Below are 18,695 nucleotides of genomic sequence, written 5' to 3' on the forward strand. Positions count from 1 at the left end.
ACCCACTTAGCTTTGTTTGGATAATTTCCTTCACATTGAGAAAGATAAATCTTCATCAAGGAAACCAGAAATTTGTGTTGTTTTAGTTTTTAAACCTACCTTATGGGAATAATGTAGGAAAAGAGAAGAAGGAACCGAAAAAGATTGCGATACCACGGGCCTACAAATCCTTGTAAGGTTACCATGACAACTGAGAGAGCAACTAATGCCAAAAATAGCGCCTTCGTCAGCTGGTTGAGTTCAAGATCCAACAGACCAACCTGGAAAAGAAAAAAAAAATACAATTAGCACACGTATAAACTAAACACAATGTCTTTAATACTATAAATTAGAATACATAATGATAATGATGACCTAAGAAAAAGCTTACAGAGTTTTCTTATATTAGCCTTGATTATAATGAAATGCAAGAATGTATTAACTTTACTCTTTTCCTACAAAACTTCTTACAGATTCAGATGGAATTTCTGGAAATGAGCCATGAACACCCAGAGCATTTCCAGAAAGGGTGTGTTGACAAAACAGGAGGAGGCCAGAGCAGAGAGACCTCACTTTTGACAGCCCTCAGGGTGCAGGGTGTGAAGTCGCTTCCCAGTACTGAGATGGGAAGCTCGCCCAGAGCCCAGCCCGGCACGGCACTTGTGAGAGCACTCATGTTTCTGACCATGCAATGCCCCACAGACCCCCCATGTGAGGGCTTTATTCAGACCGAGGTGCTCCAAGAACAGGATAGTATATATGTCTGCCCTACCTACTAAGGGGCTCTCTAAAGTAACTTCTCTTGATGAAGAGGAAAAGAAATAGAGCAGTCAGCTTATAACAAAGGCCTTTTAACTCTGCACAAATCCCACACTTCAAGTTTCCTGTTAAGTGCAGGGCACTCATACACACCCTGTGCATCACCCACTAGCTGAGCAAGTGTGAGGAAACCGTGTTCTAGCTCATGCGTGTGCTCTGTATAGGATCTTGGAGACAGTGAGAACTTTACAGTTTAACCTCAACTGTTCTCATTCTATAAGAAAATGGCTCTTCTGAATCACATAACTTCAATTTCAAACTCTCCTAATCTCTGGACATGAAAGCTTCTCTTTACTGAGTTTTGTCCCTGAAAGGCACAGCAATACCGCATGGAATGGGGTGACAGGCAGGGGCGTGGGCACTACAGGAGGCTGCAGACCCAGATGGAGGGGACTCTCAATCCAGCTAATATAGATGCTATCGCTTTGTGGCATAATATTGGGTGGGCGCAGCCTCGACTTCCTCATCTGGGAGCTGGACAGTGTCCCCTGGCAAGACTATGGGACCAGTCCTCGGCCCCTGCTAGGCACAGCCCCAAATGTTTGCTACCTCTGTTCTTACTATAAATGTGGGTGTAAAGGCCATTCTCTGCCCGCTGCCGTGAGACTCTCTGCATGAGCAGTGGTGCCACCCACACAACGAGGTACCTGGGGAGCTCGGGGTGCAGGGCAAGGCCATCGCCTTCAGCATGTAACTTCACTGTTTATTCCCGATTCACACGACATCAATAGAAGACTAAACCCTACCAGGTTAGTGCTTTACCTACAGCCTAAACTTCTCTAGAATCCTCAATCTGGTACAACTTTTGACAAGGAGTACTTATAGAAAATATGACTGGCAAAAACCCTGATTTAAAAAAAAAGTTGAGAATTACTGAGCTAATAAATAACTTGATTTTATAGAGCCTTTTGAAAATCCCTAATTTTGGCCAGTAGAAGGCTAGCCTTTTCCCATAATTAATATGTTCAATTGAAATACGGTTTTGATTAATATTTGCCACAAACTAACATGAGATCATTAGAACCTGTCATCATACAGAAAAAAATAAAACTTTGTCAGAATGTCCATTAAGCACAGCTGTGAAGAAAACTCAACTAATTAAACATATTTAAATGTCTACTACATTGTGTGCTAAATTCCAAGGTTATGAAAATGAGTTAATTATAAGACTTTATTTGTAAGAGTAGCCAATCGAGTAGGATACGAGATACATTATTAAAAAAATCATAAAAGAGAACATTTTCTTTTCTAACCAGGCTTACATTTTAAATCTATGGTCCTCAACCCTGGGAACTGTTAGGAGCCCAGCCACACAGCATCACCACCTGAGCTGGGCCTTCTGTCCATCCCTCTCCCCACTTGTTCCTCAGCTCTGTGGAAAAACTGTTTCTCATGCAACTGGACAAAAAGGTTGGGGACCACTGTTTTAAATCACTGCTTGTAGCAGACAGTCAGCACTACTGCTGGTTAACACTTTCAGAACAGCGTGGACTCAAAAGGACGAGACCAGGAGCCCAGAGCAGTAGGTTCTAATTCCAAACCCAAGAGAGCAGCAGGACAGGTAGGTAGGCAGCCCCCCACATCTGTGCAGGTGGGCAGCCCCCAGGTCTGTCCTGACAGACAGCCCCCAACATCTGTCCAGGTAGACAGACACCCCCCCCCCCGGTTTGTCCTGGTGGGCACCCCTCCATCTGTCCAGGTAGGCAGCCCCATCTGTCCTGGTAGGCAGCCCCCCACATCTATCCTGATAGACAGCCCCACATCTCTGTGCAGGAGGTCAGCCCCCCGTGTCTGTCCCGGTAGGCAGCACCCCGCCACGTCTGTCCTGATAGGCAGCCCCACATCTCTGTGCAGGTGGGTGGCCCCCCCCACCACGTCTGTCCTGCTTTCTGCAATGTGGTCTCACTTGATCACTGCCTTATGCAAGATTCCTAAATAAGAAAATTTAACCAAAAACCTAAGCACCAGTTTAATACGGAATAGCTGCTCATACACGTGGCCACAGAAACTCTTCTTTCTCTAAGTCGCAATACAGCAACTGGAAGAGCAGTTCATTTCAACAGAGGCTCTTCAAAGCCTGACGTTCCCAACTCCATGCCCTCCTCACAACACACCGCTCACTAATTCACGTCAGCAGATCCTCTGCTGACCAGATTAGGGTGTGTGGGAAACCCGTGTCCACAAGAACACCCCCGAGCTCCTCTCACCAGTAAAACGTGCCCTTTCCTCAGATGACAGGCTGTCTGAAAAGGAACTATATTTAGCTAGTTCTGAAAATCCCCCACATTGCTGCCGAGGGTGGGCTGAACCTTCCCTTGAGAACAGGCAGCTGAAGACCACAGCCGCTGATTTATCAGCTCCATTTAAAAGCAGCACAACCAGGACAGATATCGTGCAATTTCCGCTACTTCAACTGCTACATAGTTTATGCTTGAATTATTGAGAAAAATAGGTTTTTGGATTAAAATGAAGAAAAATTAAGCCAGGGAAGTAGAGCATGTTTCAAAGCCCAGCTCCTTTTCCTGTGACAAAGGCGGTCTAAGTTTCAGGCCTCGCTGAGGATCAGATGAAGTCATTATTCACTCAGTCAGGGAAAAAAGACTCAATTACCTCAACCTAAAGATGCTATCAATGAATGCAAAGTGCATATTTTACTCTATTCATCCAAATCCCATTAAAAAGTGAAAGGAATGATTTAATCTGGCCTTCCAGAGTTGGTCTTTTTTTGTAATAAAATAAAGAATCACTGTCTCGCAAAATGCATAACCACTACCTCACACTTTCCCTAGCATCATAGCAGTGAAAGACGGTAAAACCCAGAACAAAAACACTAAGAAATGAATACAAAGTTTCCTTTGAAAAAATGCCACATATAGGATGGAAACATTAAAAGCAACCCACTGCATACTGATATGTGGATAATTCAAAGCATTAACACCTTTCTAACTGTCGAAGACAGATGTGGTCAATTGCTTGCCTAGTGACTATAACAGTTGTGAAGTCTTCTCCAAACTCCTTTTAATTTAAAGAAGAGCAGTGAAAATTTAGCAGAGTGAGGCGCAACTTTTCAATGACGGGCACCCTTTCAGGCAGCCTTTTCTGAAGTGTGACTCTTCCCCCTGAAACGCAGCTAGAGCTACACGGAGTGCAGGCCCCGTGTGTGGCCAACTCTAACAAAACAGTAAGAAGAAAAGAGATCTCAACTTAAAAAAAAAAAATCCACTTTCAATTAATAATTAATCTTTTTATAACTGATTTCTCTGAAACACCCTTAAAAGTTTCCCCAGTTCATCTAAAATACAATCTGGACTCTTAAAAGCTACTTAACATAAAAATTTAGTAAACTTACAAAGTTTCAGATTCTATAAAGACAGTGGTAACTTTTGTTTTGATGTGAATTTCTTTTTTCTTTAAAAAATTTCTTAACATAACCTGGACAGACCAGACAACTTCTGCTATGATTACAAATCTGTTCACCCATAAAATATATTATTAATCACTTGAAGTAATTATGACTGTATAAGGAAAGGTAAATTGAGTACACTGCAAAGTCATTTTCAACATTCATTGTAATTTCCTATATTAGAAAGCAAATTTTCTTCTACTTGTCATAATATTTGTTTTATTTGAAACAACTGTGATAACAAAATTAAATACGCTACTGGAAATTTTAATCTCCAAGGGAAAATTTGTGCATAAATGTCTGAGACAGCCACAAAGGCTCTGCAGAGGGCTGTTCTAGGATAATGAACACAATAATTGCCTGTATAATCTGAAATGCTACTAATGGCAACAATCACAAATCCATTTAGCTCCTCTTTAATTTATGTACCAAGTTTTAAATAGCTAATGGTTCTCAGTAAAATAATGGTTTATACCAACAATAAAGGGTAAATATGGTATTCTCCTGCTTAATCAAGAAAAGATCAGCCAGGTTTTTTTAAATGAATGCACGGGTACGTGAGAGTCGGACCTTATCTCCATAACAGAGCACCAATCCAACTCCCTGCAAAGTTACAACTGCCATCACACCACCCAGGTCCTGAGAGATCAGCGCACACACACCACAAAAGCATAGTGTTATAAAATCGTAGGCCCTGCCAATGGCGAGACACAGTATGGGCAGCACTGAGTGCTGGCGGCTTACTCTGGATTAGCAGGATATAAACATCAAAATACTTTACCATATTTTAAAGCTCACGTATACTCACTACATGAAGTACTTTAGGACAGCAAAGTAATAAAATGCAAAATTTCAGAGAGCTGATTTAAATTCTTGCAAAAAGTTAAATGTTATTTTAACTTGTTCTGTATTTTCCCTGTGAATAAAGAATAACTTGAAAAAGAGAAAAGCCCCAAATTCATTCAGCACTACTCCACAGAGGTAGTCACACACGAAAAATCACTTGAGATCACTAGCAGTCTTACTGATCATCTCTCAGCTAAACTATTTGTGGGTCAGTTCTTTATCATTCAGAAATGGGACTGAGACTACAAAACTGATATAGAGCTATACTTTCCTAACTGAAATTCCTGTTGAAAGCACATTTTAAAAATCTCTGAAACAAATAATCCTGTATTTTCTACATATAGGAAAATCTTAAGAAACAAGGAAAAACAATGAATTTTTAGACCTTCATTTTATTTCTGCATTTCAAGTATATGAAACTCAGACACTAAATCTGAGTCCTACATATTACAGCAGTAATATGTTTCCATTGTGGAGTTTTAATTAGAAGTATTAGATTTTTAAAAAATGTTATATACTCTCTTCTTCTTTTCAAAATTATCTCTTCCTTTTTGGATATGAACTACCAGGTCTCATGTCTCTGCAGCACCTGCAGGCTGGTCACAGTGCTGCAGACGTGTCTGAGCTATTATCGTTTATCGCCTCAGTGATCTGCGAAATAAGAAAGGTTTCTTTTGGCCATTAGAGTCTATTGGCTCAATAATCTGTGCTTTAAAACTTCCTAAATAAGTGTTAGTATGGCAATTCTTAATGTTACATCACCTTAATTTCTGAAAATCAAAACTATGCTACACAATAGGCACTGTAAAGTCTACTCTGAAAGAACATTTCATAATCTATGTTTTCACCTACCCAACAAATTTTGCCTGACTATTCTATACTCAGAATTTAAGGGTTTTTTTCTTGATTACTATACAGTTATTACACAGAATATTTTTCCTTGAATATTTAACATTTTTAGAAAAATAAGGTCATTATATTCTTTATCTAGACAAGAAAAGTTTTACTGGGAGGATTAGCTATTAATCAAAAAAGGAAAACTGCCTTCCACACCAACTGGGAAACACAGCTGGGAGACAGAACCAGCAAAACCTCACCCCGGGTGGCACTCAACCCTCAACAACTCTTGCTGTGGAGAACAATGCATGCTGTACGTTTTTAGCCGACCTGTAATGAACGTGTTGCTGGGTATGAAATTATTACTAAAACCTACACGCATGTTACCTGCTAGGTTTGAAAGGGTTTCACAAGTGCAGGATGAGGTTATCTTCACAAACTGCTGGCCTTCTAGATCACTGGAGAAATTTTGAAACGGGCTCTATCATTTCCTAGGACACATATCTACTTCAAGAATGCTTTTTATAATCATCCATAATACTAGAAAATAGGCCATTATCTATGAGCACACATGTACACACAGATGCACCTGCATGCACACTCCCAAATTTGGGCTGACTTGACAGGTACGTGCAGTTCAACTTGGCCTTGCCAGGTACTGTCTAAAAGTGTTTACTAACATTAGAACCTTTATTAAAATATAATACATATAGCAAAGTCATCAAATGTAAAGCAACAGAGGGGCTTAAAATATTAGTAGGTTAAAATTTTTATTTTAATTATTATAAGCTATTTCAAATATTCTCAACTTGTGACATGTCAAAACCATATTTAATACAAAAATGAGTATACGGAAACAAGAAAAATAGTCTGGAAACCATTAGAAATTTAATTCTAATGGTTACTTAGAAGAGTAAGAGAAGTAATTCTTACTCTTTGTCCACAAATTACATAAAGATCTAGCACTAAATATTAAGATAAACCCATAAACTTTCTAAGGTACATCATTCCTAATTTTACTATACAATTGTCCACATAGTTTCTTTGAAAATCAGAGACAGAAAGACCCTACAATCTAAAGCTCATTCTCCTTCAACCCTATCCTGAAACCACTGGTGTTCACTCTGCTGCTCAGCTTAGCACCTGCTCGTGGGCAGGAGGCATGAGGTGGTGTGGCCAGCAGAGGGCGCGCGAGGCTGACTCATCCCAGTCCTGAGGCCACAGAGCCAGGGTGCTAACCGCCAGTCAGCAGGGACAGCTGTCTCATGGTGGGAATTCAGGCCAGAGTTTAGACTTAAAACATCCTGGATTACTGGGGTGGGAGAGTCCCTGAGTAAAAACTTGCCGTCACACGCACACTCGTTATGCAGGACACCCAAATGCTTGGGAGCACCAGTAACCAGCACAGAGCTAAAAGCTTTTGAAGATTTAGAGTTACAACTAAGTTGATAATATTTTATCGAGTTTACTTAATGATTTCAATATCCTAAATGTATTTACTTTTTTAATCTTAACAATGTAGGAAGCTATCAATTTTAAATGGTTTTGCCAAGACCACCCACCAATTTAAAATAATTACTTCAATAATCTAAACTATCCACTGACACCCAAAACCCCAACATTCAACATTGTTCATGTAAGTGAAATTTGAGACCAGACATTTGGTTTTCAATTTAGGCTAATTAAATAAACAGGCTTTTTTCCAGTAATTTTATATTTAACAGATATTTTACAAACAGCATTAACCTCGTCTCTAATCCTAACTATCTAACAACATGATACCCATGAGTTTAGGGGGTAGGAATGTTCTCATCGTGTTAAAAAGAAGCTCTGGACCAACCCCAGTAATGGCACCCGCACGCACGGTCACAGGCTGTTCCAAGCTCCTTTAAAGATGTTCCAGGATCCCAACCCTTCAGAATTCTTTTCCACCCAGCAACGGAAAAGACAGATTTTTGAAAAAAACCAGCAAACAAACAAACAAAAACACCCGCCTCTCATGAGGAGACCTAAAACTCGTTAACAGACACAGTAAGAAAGGGGAGTCCCCGGCTTTATTTTAAACTATGTAAAACATGGCATTGTCACCTCCTTCCATGTTTTAGTATATTTTTAACAGTCTGTACAGGAGACTGTGTTGTTTAGACATTTTCTTCTAGAAGGTGGGTGCAAGTGTGAGTCTTTTTATTTTCCTCTGAAGGTGCCAAGTCCTTATTTTAAATATCTTGTAGGGGTGGGTGGGTAGAAACACTCTTAAAATGTGCTCTTAAATATTCATTTAAATGTAATTTTTTTTTCGCAATTTTTGGCCAGGGCTGGGTTTGAACCTGCCACTTCCAGCATATGGGGCCAGTGCCCTACTCCTCTGAGCTACAGGTGCCACCCTAAATGTAAGATAATTTATAAAATATATTCTTGAGGGTGGCACCTGTGGCTCAAAGGAGTAGAGTGCTGGCCCCATATGCCAGAGGTGGTGGGTTCAAACCCAGCCCTGGCCAAAAACTGCAAAAATAATAATAATATATATATATATATATATATATATTCTTGAATAGAAAATAATCTTGTATTTTTACACAGATTGATAATAATACTAAAATTTAGGGCTTTATTAAAACTTGTGATGGACATTAGTAAATGTGAGGACAGGCCTTCTAAGGTCACAGCATTCCGAACTGTCTAAGCACAAGGTCTGTCTTCCCTTTAGGGACATTAGAACTCTTTCTAAAAAGTTAAGAAAGATTATCTGATACCCTTCTAGTGTTCAGAGGTATGAAGAGATTATTCCTGTCAGTGGCCTGGAAATGCTGGCCCACAGCTGGTGGGTTAAAAGGCTGGGAGTCAGAAAAGAGCCGCCCAATCGTTTCCTGCTCCCAGGCAGAACCATTATTTGCCAATCCAGGAACTGGGAGGGTCAGGGGACAACAGCCCAACAGCAGGTGTCAGCCCAGCCCAGTCCTTTCTCCATGGACTCTGCCTTGGACACAGCATGAGAACTGTATAGAGTTCATGGAAAACCATTTTTCCACATACTTAGTTATTTTCCTTATGCAATTTTAGAAAAAAGCTTGCTCACACCTGTAATCCAGCATTTTGGGGAGTCTGAGGTGGGAATAACCACTCTAGCCTTGAGCCTTGACTTCAGGACTAGCCTGGGAAGAACACTGAGACCCTTATTTCCACACAAACTTAAAAAAAAAAAATTAGCTGATGGCAGCACCTTAGTCCTAGGTACCCTGGTGGCTGAGGCAGGAAGATGGCTTGAGCCCAGGAACTTGAGGTTGCAGTGAGCTGTGATCTGCACTACAGCCTGCGTGACAAGAGTGAAGCTGTCTCAAAAAAGAAATTTTTTTTAGAAAAGAGGAGTGGTTAAGTTTTTATTAATAGTCATTGTTTTTATAATTAAAACTTTAATTTCCAACCTAGATTCTCTTCACCAGAGCCACAGTCTACCTCCTCAAGTGCTTCTTCTCTTATTGTATAAAGATGTGGGATTTATGGACCACTGATGGTCCCTACCCCATTTTCCAGAGATTTGGCACTGATCACTTATATAAAACCACTCAAGAGTATTTTTAAATCAAGAGTCATTAGCTGTCTTGACAAGATATATGACTAGGATATTTACTGGAATCAAAACTACAATCAGTATTTCACTGAGTTAATTAAATTCCCTTGCAATTAAATGCCTATTTATAATAACATTTAAAACATGAGACAACATATAAAATGCTGACCAGTATCTGAAACGTCTCAGAATAACTATCATCTTGAACAAATTCACTAGGTTCTGTCCATTTTCTGTCCTGCCCACACATCTGCTTAACTAGCTATTAACCATGAGTTAATAATAAGTAAATGTTTTAATTTTAAAGCAACACAGCAGAACGGCAGAGGCAGAATAGTAAAGAAAAAGAAAAAGAATCAAGGAAAGTCACACTGGCCCGGCACCCGACTCTGAATCCCGTAATATTCAGAATCTGTGGTTCCTGTTTGTGTCCTCTGTTGGTAAGGAAAAAGGAACTTAGTAGATTTGCTGAAAATTTCAAATGATAAGGGTAATATGATTAAATAAACTTTTCATTTAGCTTAATCACCCTTTTATTATTAAAACTGTCTTTTTCTGAGGTTCATTACTGGTATCGTGGCAAAATGCAACACTACTTTAAACCACCTAAAATTTTGTGCTATTTTATGTCTTCAGAGACATTTTATGAACCATTTCATACTTAATGGTTTGTAAGCAATCCTAAGAGTTGGGAATTGTGTGAAAAGTTGTTCAGATTGACAGATAAAGTGAAAAGGTCTGTATTAATTTCCAAATAAAGAAATGCATGGCGTGGTATCTCACGATGATTACACTCTAAAGTACCAATTAGAACACATCAGAAACTAGAGCAAGTTGACACTCTACAATAAAGCAAATAATTTCCAGTTGGAGGGGCAGAAAATGTTAATATGCAATGTTCAAGACTACAAGAATCTTTGTAAAAGGAAGTAGCTAATAAGGTTTAATGATGCGTGTCAGGAAGCCACAGTATGTAGGGAAACACAGCTGGCTTCATTTTGTAAACTATTTGATATACACATCTTCCCGCTCGTGGTTATCAGCTGTGCAGTGCCACAGGGGACAGTTTAGACTTCAGATCAGGGTATTCTTCTTGTTCTCTAAATTACAAGTAAAATACATTAATATAATATGGTGCTATAGGCTGGTGCCCTGACTGAAGCTTATCGGCTTACGAAAGAGGATTAGAAGAGTCTTCTGTAAAATGGCGCAGAGACAATCCACCCGCCTAAATAGGGCACTAAGTACCAGAACCATTAAGACAAATCATAAAACAGACAAAACGCTGGACTTCGTGAATAACCATCACAAAACAGTCACCATTTTTCATACCTTAGGTCTTAAAACACAAATTAGCTTAAAATGCTTCTGCTGAAACTGTGACATCTGCGATGTCCTTTTTGGGGGGCACATGGTACGGATGTGGGGCTCACCCCGCTCCCAGTGCCTCCGCATGAGGGACGCCAAGTGCAGGTGACAGCAATTAACAGCGGCTGACAGCAGCAGTCTGAGTCTGCACCAGATGGTGGTGAGGGCCGCTGGAAGCCAGCAGACCATCCACAAGGAAGCCTTGTGCTCGGCCACTATTAACTCAATGGCTCTTAGGAACTAACTAATTACTCAGCCAGCAGAAGACAACTGCCAGGTCACAACACTCACACCAAAATAATGTGGAGGCACTCGGGGCACGCTTACTCTAAATGCAGTCACACACGCCAGCTGTGAAAAGCAGGGTGTGCATGATGACAACTGGCTGCCCTAAACCAAAGGGGCTGAGATCCCAGTGGTTAGTGACGTGTGTCATGGAATCACACAGTCAACAGGTTCTAACTCTGGACGTGTGTTGCTGATAGTTACAGCTGGGAACAACCCAGGTCTGCGTGAGAATCTGTCCTGACAGCTCCTCAGCTGAAGGCCAAAAGAGCTATGGAGAAATGACGGCACTTCTCATGATAAAGGGAAGCTAAGCTGTAGCTCTCCAGGCTATAAAGGATCTAAGAAAAGCCTCAAAATCCCAGGGTGGCTTTCGAGGCTTCCTGCCTAGAAATAAAATATCAGAAAGTATGGCAGGCTGGCAGCAGAGGCAGAGGCACAGGGGTGGGGGGCTGCCCACTAGTGAGGTGGGGGCTAGCCCAGGACTGGGGCTCATCTGTCTAGGCTCCAGGTAGAAAAAAACACAGTTAAAAATGCTTCAGACACCAAGAAATAAATACAGAACTACTTCAAAAAGATAAACTATGTACTACTAACATACACATAAAGTGGCCTGAGTTTTGGTTCAAATTCTTTAACAAATTAATTTATAACTTTTGCCCTTCTGACTCTAGCAACCTACAAGCTAACAGTGCTTTGGAATTTGTAAGTGCTTTTGCGTAACATCTGTTATTCCACCTTCCCAACCCCATCAGCTATCACCTTTCTGTCTTCCTTCTAGGGGACTGAGGGCTGGGCTAATAACACACAGCACCTGCCCGCCCCACAGCCAGCTCCTTCTGCTCCCCACCCTGCCCACCCAGGTCCCCAGCCACTAGGACACACTCAAGTGCTGCTGTTCTCACTTTTGTAACCACACATCTTATTAGACTCTCCATTAACTACTCAAACTTCCATTGAGTTCATGAAATAAAGACTAGTTGAATCTTTTTTGCCAAAATATTTTACTATTTTTATTTAAATGTGGTAATACCTGCTGAGGTGGCAGCGGTCCCCACACATCCAGAGCACACAGAGTGACTAAATGTCGCAGCCCAAATGACCTGCCCAGGAGGTGAGCACTCAGAGGGGGTCCCCTGGGCAGCAAAGCAGTCACAGGACAAAGAGCCTCACCTTCCTCCACCTGCCACACCGCACCTCTAGGCCTCAAAGCAGCTCCAGGACACTCCAAGACTGTGTGAAGCCCCCAGGGGCTTGGGGAGGAAGAAGGGTGCTCTGTTGGTCTGAAGCAGCCCTGTCACTGTTCTGTGGGACAGAGGGTGGCAGGCCCTCTGTGCGTCTATGCAGAAGTGCTCGGCCCCCACAGCAGTGGCTCCCAGCTCCATCTTCCCTGAGGTGTCTCCATCACTCACTCAGGTCAGATGATCCGAATGATGACTAACTACCTTAGAAGACAACACTCTCAATAAAATAGCAAGGCTGGAAAACAGCAAGAGGTTATCCTTTTAAGGGTAACCATAAAACTTACAAAACAAAAATTTCACATGATAAAAGAAATGGCAGTGAAGTGCCTGAAATGAGCCCTGGTCCTCAGGTCACTAAGGATGATGTGCTGGAGGTATGCAAACTCTGTCCAGCAGATAGTGGGCAAAGGTATCAGGACAACCAGAACTGGAGGAAAGTCACTATCCAAAGACTCTTAGCCCCGTAAGGCCGCCCTCCACCTTGCTGTGCCTCCCACAACAGACTTCCACACGGGCCATAACATGACTCCCTCTTGAGCTTGGTTTTACTAGAACAGTAATTATTATTCTGTCTGTGAGAAAGTGGTGATTTCGTCTGCCCATCTGTTTCCGTGCTGGAATGTGGTGACTCATGACCTGGGGGTGAGCAGAATCGGGGCAGGAGGTGGGCGCAGGCTATGGGAAGGCACTCTGCTCGGCACTGTGCTGAGTACCAGTCTACATATTTTTCTTTACATTAATATGTTAATGTTCCTAGTCCTCCTTCACACATTTTTGCATGTTGCCTAATACAGTGTAGCTGACAAGGTGTTTTCTAAGTGTCTCCATGTAGGACACACAGTGCTACTGTCTTAATCATGTGTTACAGAGATTCAGTAATTTGCCAAAAGTCAAAGGGCTCTAATGAACTAAGAGTGAGAATCCAGAGCTGTGTAGATGGGAAGAGTCCTGACCTGTGGTCTGCTCTCTGCAGTGACCTCAGCGCAACTTCCTCTTCTGGGGAATCCACAAGGCCAGGATCAATTGTCCACAAAGTGGCAGAATCTAAGGTCTCAAGTGTAAAGACTCCTTAAGTCTCAGGAGAACAGACAATCACAAAATAGACCACTTATAATTTATATTCAATTTATCATTACGAAACAAAGATTATCACAGATCCTTTTTATACAATAAACTGATACTTAAAGATTATACACAAAAAATAAACATTTACATTACTTGTAACTTGTACACAACCAGAGCTAACAAAGAAACTCAGATCAAGCAGTAAATGGAAGCCAGATCCCAGGCAAGTACTCACCTTCAGGTGACAAAAGGGTGGCCCAGAAAATTGACACAATTTTATACTCTTTGAACTAATATTCATTTTAAATGGAAAAATACATTATTCTTCATTCACTCCTAAAATGTAACACAGATATCTCTTTCCTGAGCTATGTAAATTTTACTTTGTAAAATAGACTCAGATTTTGAGTTTCTTTCTTTTATTCTAAACTCATCATTGAGAGACGGCGCCTGTGGCTCAAAAGAGTACGGCGCCAGCCCCATATACCGGAGTGGCAGGATCAAACCTGGCCCTGGCCAAAAACTCAACTCATCATTAAGACAAAAAGAGTACATGTGGTTACAACCCAGCATGTCACACATTCTTAAAATGATTTAAAGTATTAAATGAAATGACACAAATAGGGGAATTCTGGGAAGATGGCCGGCTGGTAGCAACCCTTGGCAGAGCCTTCCTCTGCTTCCTGAGCAGAGAAACAAAAACTGAACAGAGTTGGACTCTACGAAGCCAAAGGTGGGGAGCCGATGAAGAAAGAAGTTCGGCAAGCTGTATAACTCCAAGGAAGAGCATTCAAGAAAACAAATTACAGGTACAAAGCCTATTGACTAGAGGATGGGAGAAACCTCCCCCAAGCAGGAAGCCTCCAGCAGGGGACAAAAGACCTTTCATTTTACCTCACTGGAGAGAGCCACTAAACTCCAGGTCACTTTCTCCAGGGAGGTCCCACTTATGAACCTAGACACCACCCTGCCAGGCATAAAATTGAACAGATATTTTCCCCCACAAGTCCAAACTCACAGTCCACCCTTTCCCTTTGCATGATAGTCTGAAGTTCTGCCCCCTGCACAGCACAGAGTGTTTGGTCTTGTCCTGAGAGATCTGGGCATTTTGCAGACCGCCAACCATCAGGATGGAATCTGTGACTAACTGGGAAGAAAGAGGGTGTAGGAAGAAAGGGACACTGGGCGGGAGGAGGAGCAGTCCCCTATGACTATGCCCGGCCAGTGGTGGTGTTGACCCTTATTTCAGGCTATGTCTGGCAGGACGGGGTGCAGAACCCCGGCTCTGACAGCACCCGCAGTGGGAGAGTGGTTGCCCCGTGTGGACTGAGCTTGGCAGAGGGCCTGTAAGCAGAAGCTTGCTAGGTGTGGATTGAGACCTGAGAGCAAGGGTGAGGTCCCTGAATCAACAGAACCCTGGAGCAGTGGCTTGCTGGGTATGAACCAAGACCTGAGGTCTGGGGCATGGGCCCCTGTCTCGAGGGGGCTGGTGAGCAGAGGCATACCAGGTAAGGACTGAGACCTGTGGACAGGACACGGTGCCCTGACTCTAACAGAGCCTGTGAACAGAGGCTTGCCAGGCAGTGGACTGAGACTGGCAGGCATGGCGTGGTCCCCTGACTCCAACTGGTCTGGCAAGCAGAGGCTACTAGGGTGTGGACTGAGACTGGAGGGTGGGACCTGGTGCCCTGACAGGGCCTGCGAACAGGGGCTTGCCAGCAGTAGACTAAGACTGGCAGGTGGGGGCATGGTCCCCCAACTCAAACTGGTCTGGCAAGTACAGGCTAGCTGTGTGTGGACTGAGACTGGTGGGCGGGGGCATGGCCCCTGGCTCCAGCTGGGCCTGTGAGCAGAGAAGCAGACAATAGTGTGGACTGAGTCTGACAGGTGGGATATGGATCCCTGCCTCCAATTGTGCTGTTGGAGACCCTTGAATCTCTCTCTGTTGGGCAGGGTTTTCACTGCCTGAGACAATTTAATTGGAACTTGTGTCTGGGGCTGTCCACTCAGGGACATTCTGAGGCTGACCTTCAAAGTTCTGTTGAGAAAAAGAACTGAAGGGGGGGGGGCGCTGGGAGCTGCAGCTGTTTGTATCTCTTCACAGTTGAGATTTAAACCTAATACTGTCGTTTCTTAGGATAGGGTAGAGGTTGGCTGATATCAAAACAGAGCTAGCTTGCACTATCTAACCAAGTAGGTCCTGAGAGTCTCCAGTCAAATCTCTGAAAAGAGGCCCTTATAAGGTTGTAGGAAATAAGCCACGATTATAAAGCCTAGCAGTTTGGTAAGGGGCTATCTCTAGCATCTGGGAATCCCAATTCAATCTCACCCTACCAGTTCTAATAACCAAACAGTGGAAAATAAACATGATGTGAACCCAACAGAACTCTGACAACATGAATAGCCAGAGTAGATCAAATCCCCCAAGAAATGACAAAGGAGATAGAACTGAAGATGCCATGCATAGACAAATGGCAGCAATGTCAGAAACTTAATTCAGAATATGGATTACAAATAAGATAAATAGAATGGAAGAAAAGATAGAAATTGAATTCCAAAGAGTAGTTCTAAAGTTGTCTCAAGAAATTAATGAATTCAAAGACAAAGTCACCAAAGATACGGACATAATGAGAAAAGAGATAGAGGAGCTCAAGGAAATTAAAAAATTGAGGAGCTCTAAAATACAGTAGAATCCCTCAGTAACAGAGTGGACTAGGCAGAAGAAAGGATCTCTGAAACTGAAGACAAAGCTCTTGAACATTCCCAAACACTCAAAGAGACAGACAAATGGAGAACAACAACTGCTCATTCCCTGAGAGAGCGTGGGACCATTCCAAAAGATCAAACATTCATCTTATAGAAATTCCTGCAGGAGAAGAGGATGGTCCTAAAGGTACAGATGCTCTGCTCCAAGAGACTTTGGAGGAGAATGTTCCAAGCATTGCAAGAGATACAGAACTTCAGACAGCAGACAGTTTCAGAACCCCAGCAAGACTCAATCCAAATAAAGCATCTCCTAGACACATTGTGATTAACTTTGCCAAAGTTAAGATGAAGGAGGAAATTCTGCAAGCAGCCAGACATAAAAAAAAAAGCAACACTTACAAAGGGAGAAGTATCAGAATGACTGCACAACTCTCAGCTAAAATGTTTCAAGCCAGAGAAGATGGTCATTGACCTTCAATCTCCTAAAACAAAACAACTTCTATACCAGGATCCTGTATCCAGTAAACTAAGTTTCATTTGTGATGGAGAAATCAAATACTCTAATGACATACACATGTTTAAGAAATCTGCCACTAAACCAGCTCTCCAGGATATTTTCAGACCCATCCTCAACAATGACCAGCACAATGCTCAACCTCAACCAGAAATTTTTGAACAAAACCCAACTTGCACATTGGTGAAAGGATTAAAAATGTCCACTGGACATCCAAAAATCATGACACCCAGAACACAATCAGGTTTACCAATTCCCTCAATTAATGTGAATGGTTTAAACTGTCCTCTAAAGAGGCACAGGCTAGGTGACTGGATACATAAACTCAGACTGGATATCTGCTGTATACAAGAATCTCACCTTACCATAAAGGATAAAAATAGACTCAGGGTGAAGGGATGGACTTGTATAATACAGGCAAATGGAAACCAGAAAAAAGCAGGGGGTTGCAATTTTAGTAGCAGATACAATGGCTTTAAACCAACAAAGATAAAGAAATATAAGGAAGGTCACTAAATATTTGTCAAGGGAAACCCAACATGAAGACATTTCGATAATTAACATTTATGCACCCTACCAGAATGCTCCTTAGTTCATAAAGCAGACCCTAATGGATATGAACAACTTAATATCTTCCTGCACTATAATAGTTGGAGATTTTAACACCCCTTTGACAGTTTTGGATAGATCCTCCAAGAACAAACTAAACAAAGAAATATTAGACTTAAACCTAACCCTAGAACAAATGGACTTTACAGACCTCTACAGAACATTTCACCCTAATAAAACTGAATATACACTCTTCTCATCAGACCATGGGTCATCCTCCAAAATAGATCATATCCTAGGACACAAGTCTAACCTCAGCAAATTTGAAAGAATAGAAATTATTCCTTGTATCTTTTGGACCACCATGGAATAAAAGATGAACTCAATAGCAACGTGAATCTTCATACTCAAACAAAGTCATGGAAACTAAATAATCTTAGGCTGAATGATAGCTGGGTCAAAGATGAGGTTAAGAAGGAAATCACCGCATTTTTGGAACAAAATGATAACAAAGACATGAATTATCAAAACCTGTGGAATACTGCAAAGGCAGTCTTAAAAGGGAAATTTATAGCATTGGAAGCCTTCATAGAAAACAGAGATGAAGCCAAAAACTTAATGGATTATCTTAAGCAATTAGAAAAAGAAGAACATTCCAACCCCAAACCCAGCAGAAGAAAAGAAATAACAAAAATTAGGGCAGAATTAAATGAAATTGAAAACAAAATAATCATTCAGAAGATCAATGAAACAAAAAGTTGGTTTTTTGAAAAGATTAACAAAATTGATAAACCTTTGGCCAACCTAACCAGAAATAGAAAAGTAAAATCTCTAACACTGTCTATCAGAAACAGTAAAGGAGAAATAACAACAGACACCTCGGAAATTCAAAAATCCTCAATGATTACTACAAAAATCTCTATTCCCAGAAATATGAAAATCTGAAGGAAATGGACCAATACCTAGAAGCACACCACCTTCCTAGACTCAATCAGAAAGAATTAGAAATCTTGAATAGACATATATCAATCACTGAAATAGCATCAACAATATGAAATCTCCCTAGAAAGAAAAGTCCAAGACCAGATGGTGTCACATAGGAACTAGTACCTATATTATACAAGCTTTTCCAAAGCATAGAAAAAGAAGGAATACTTCCCAATACATTCTATGAAGCAAATATCACCCTGAACCCCAAACCAGGAAAGGATCCAACAAAGAAAGAAAATTATAGAACAATATCATTAATATTGATGCAAAAATATTCAATAAGATCTAGCAAACATAATTTAACAACACATCAAAAAAATTATACATCATGATCAAGCTGGTTTTATTTCAGGGTTGCATGGTTGGTTCAATATACACAAATCTACAAGTATAATACATCACATCAATAAAATAAAAACCAAAAACCATATGATTCTCTCAATTGACAACAGAAAAAGCCTTTGATAATATCCAGCATCCTTTCATAATCAGAATACTTAAGAAAACAGGCATAGAAAGAAC

At 41.3% G+C, this 18,695-nt stretch overlaps 1 protein-coding gene across 2 annotated transcripts in view; it reads right to left on the reverse strand.

Annotated features, from left to right (window-relative positions):
- ATP9B (ATPase phospholipid transporting 9B (putative)) overlaps positions 1–18,695 on the reverse strand; it is a 244,444-nt gene that overhangs the window by 94,871 nt on the left and 130,878 nt on the right. For both annotated transcript variants that reach the window (XM_003788391.3, XM_003788390.3), the window contains exon 12: positions 100–260. In XM_003788391.3, the coding sequence (XP_003788439.1) occupies positions 100–260 (161 nt within the window). The remainder of the gene's footprint in view (positions 1–99; positions 261–18,695) is intronic.

This window comes from Otolemur garnettii, unplaced genomic scaffold (assembly GCF_000181295.1).
Source record: "Otolemur garnettii isolate 467f Iridium unplaced genomic scaffold, OtoGar3 scaffold00027, whole genome shotgun sequence".
Classification (NCBI taxonomy): Eukaryota; Metazoa; Chordata; class Mammalia; order Primates; family Galagidae; genus Otolemur; species Otolemur garnettii.